At 32.8% G+C, this 1852-nt stretch overlaps 1 protein-coding gene across 1 annotated transcript in view; it reads left to right on the top strand.

Moving 5' to 3' along the window:
- Positions 1 to 1852, top strand: part of LOC106459056 — a 19033-nt gene that overhangs the window by 7960 nt on the left and 9221 nt on the right. The window contains exons 3-4 of the mRNA XM_013918631.2: positions 1030 to 1240; positions 1684 to 1805. Coding sequence (XP_013774085.1) covers positions 1030 to 1240; positions 1684 to 1805 — 333 coding nt within the window. The remainder of the gene's footprint in view (positions 1 to 1029; positions 1241 to 1683; positions 1806 to 1852) is intronic.

Genomic DNA, 1852 nt, shown 5'->3' with positions numbered 1-1852 from the left:
ATCATTTTTTTCAATTCACAAATGCACATTTGCATTGCCTACTAAGAAAGTTAGTACCAGTAGTCATCGGGTTAAACAGATATTTCATTGAAGCAATTTGTGTACGTGACTTGTGTTGCTCTTCCAGATTAAGTTCCTTCTTGATTATGTTGTGTATTGTTGTTTAGGGCATGTGAACAGCTTTTGCCACTAACCTTTGTGTTTGTGGATTCTCATCTGTTACAAGACTCTACATGTTGCCTTCCAGGGCTGGGACACAACTTATTGTGGGTCTCTTTCTGGATGACCCTGGTGTCCCAAGTTGATCCATATTCCTTTGTTTTCTATTACTATTAAGTACAAGGTATATCCTTGTTTTGGAAATTCTAAATCCACAATATGAACACTTTATGATCTGAGTGTGTTAATTTTTTGCATCTGAAAGTACTGTTACATATCCTTTCCCAGAGTTTTCCATGGAATTACACTACTTGTGAAATTCCAATGTTACAATGTAGTTCTGAAGTTGCCATTCCACTACAACTTTATATCAACTGTGGTTGTCATGTCACCTGCTGATTTGCATATTCAAAACAATTTTTACTATGATGTACTGAACCTGCTTTATGTGGGCTACTTTTATTTTACTGCAGTTACTTTTGATTATATGAAAATGAAATTCATTATGTGTTGTGTTTGTGTGTCACTGTTTTTTCTTTAACTAGTCTTAAAAATCATGTGGAAATATTTTTCTTTTTGGAACCAAAAAATGAAAAGCAAATTTCTGGGTCTTGATTTCTTTGTTTTGGTGCAATTTTTATTAATAACACTAACTTGAATTTGAAATTAAAGCATGCTTATTTTCCTTTTTCAGGACAAGCCTTTTTCTCTAAATCAATATATACATTCAATAAGGAATTTTTCTTGAACAAGATTTACATTTTTCTTTGTCATTATTAAATCAACTTGACTATAGAATTTGTGTGTATTTTATATAGAAATAAACCAATATATATATATGTTTCCTTTTGTATTTCATGTGTTATCTAGGATATGTTTCCTTAACAAGGCTCTCTCTGCAGCATACCTAGTTGACCTTGACACTTGCTTAGTGATAGACAGCGGGGCATCCAACACAGTAGTGACATTAATTATTGATGGAAAAGTTCAGGTTGAGCGAACTAGGTCTTCTCCTGTTGGAGGCTTAGCTATTGCCCATTTCTGTGCAGAAGCTATAAAGTTAAAGGGTCTGATGGATAATGTAAGACAGGTTTTTTACTCAGTAGTTATAAGTTATAGAAATCAACTATTATGATGAATTTAATAAGCAATTCTTGCCAATATATTTTGTAATATTTTCATATTTGGACTAAGCTGTGTAAGAATGTCTTTAAAAAAATGCATGTGCGACTGCTTGAGTTTTGTGTGGTTATGAGACCAGAAGGAATATTTGTACTATTTGTTTAAGTTTAAGAACTTCAGAATAAGTTCACCTCATTTTGCACTAATCCAAAGTAAACGTAACTCTTTGCATATATATATATGAATAAGTGTTTTAAAGGTGTAACATCACTTACTGTATGTAATGTTATCAGTAGTACATGAGGCATGATGAGAAATTGCAGCAAATTATATTTATGATGACATACGTTGTAAGTATAGAAACAAGATAAAGTCTGGCTTATTCTTGATATCTGGTATTAGGTCAGTATTCCTAGTTTGGACAACAGCCGAGTGAAGTCTTTCTGTTACTTGTCCTACAACATTGCTGTTGAAGAAAGGAAGAAGACACCCAGGAGAAGTGGTATTTTTGTTCGACCTAAGAGGTAGAGTTGAAACTCCTGTTATAACAATTGTTACATATTAGAATTTC

This window comes from Limulus polyphemus, unplaced genomic scaffold, assembly GCF_000517525.1.
Source record: "Limulus polyphemus unplaced genomic scaffold, Limulus_polyphemus-2.1.2 Scaffold553, whole genome shotgun sequence".
Taxonomy (NCBI): Eukaryota; Metazoa; Arthropoda; class Merostomata; order Xiphosura; family Limulidae; genus Limulus; species Limulus polyphemus.
The sequence above is the reverse complement of the archived record's forward strand: the minus strand, read 5'-3'. Positions and strand labels throughout refer to the sequence as shown.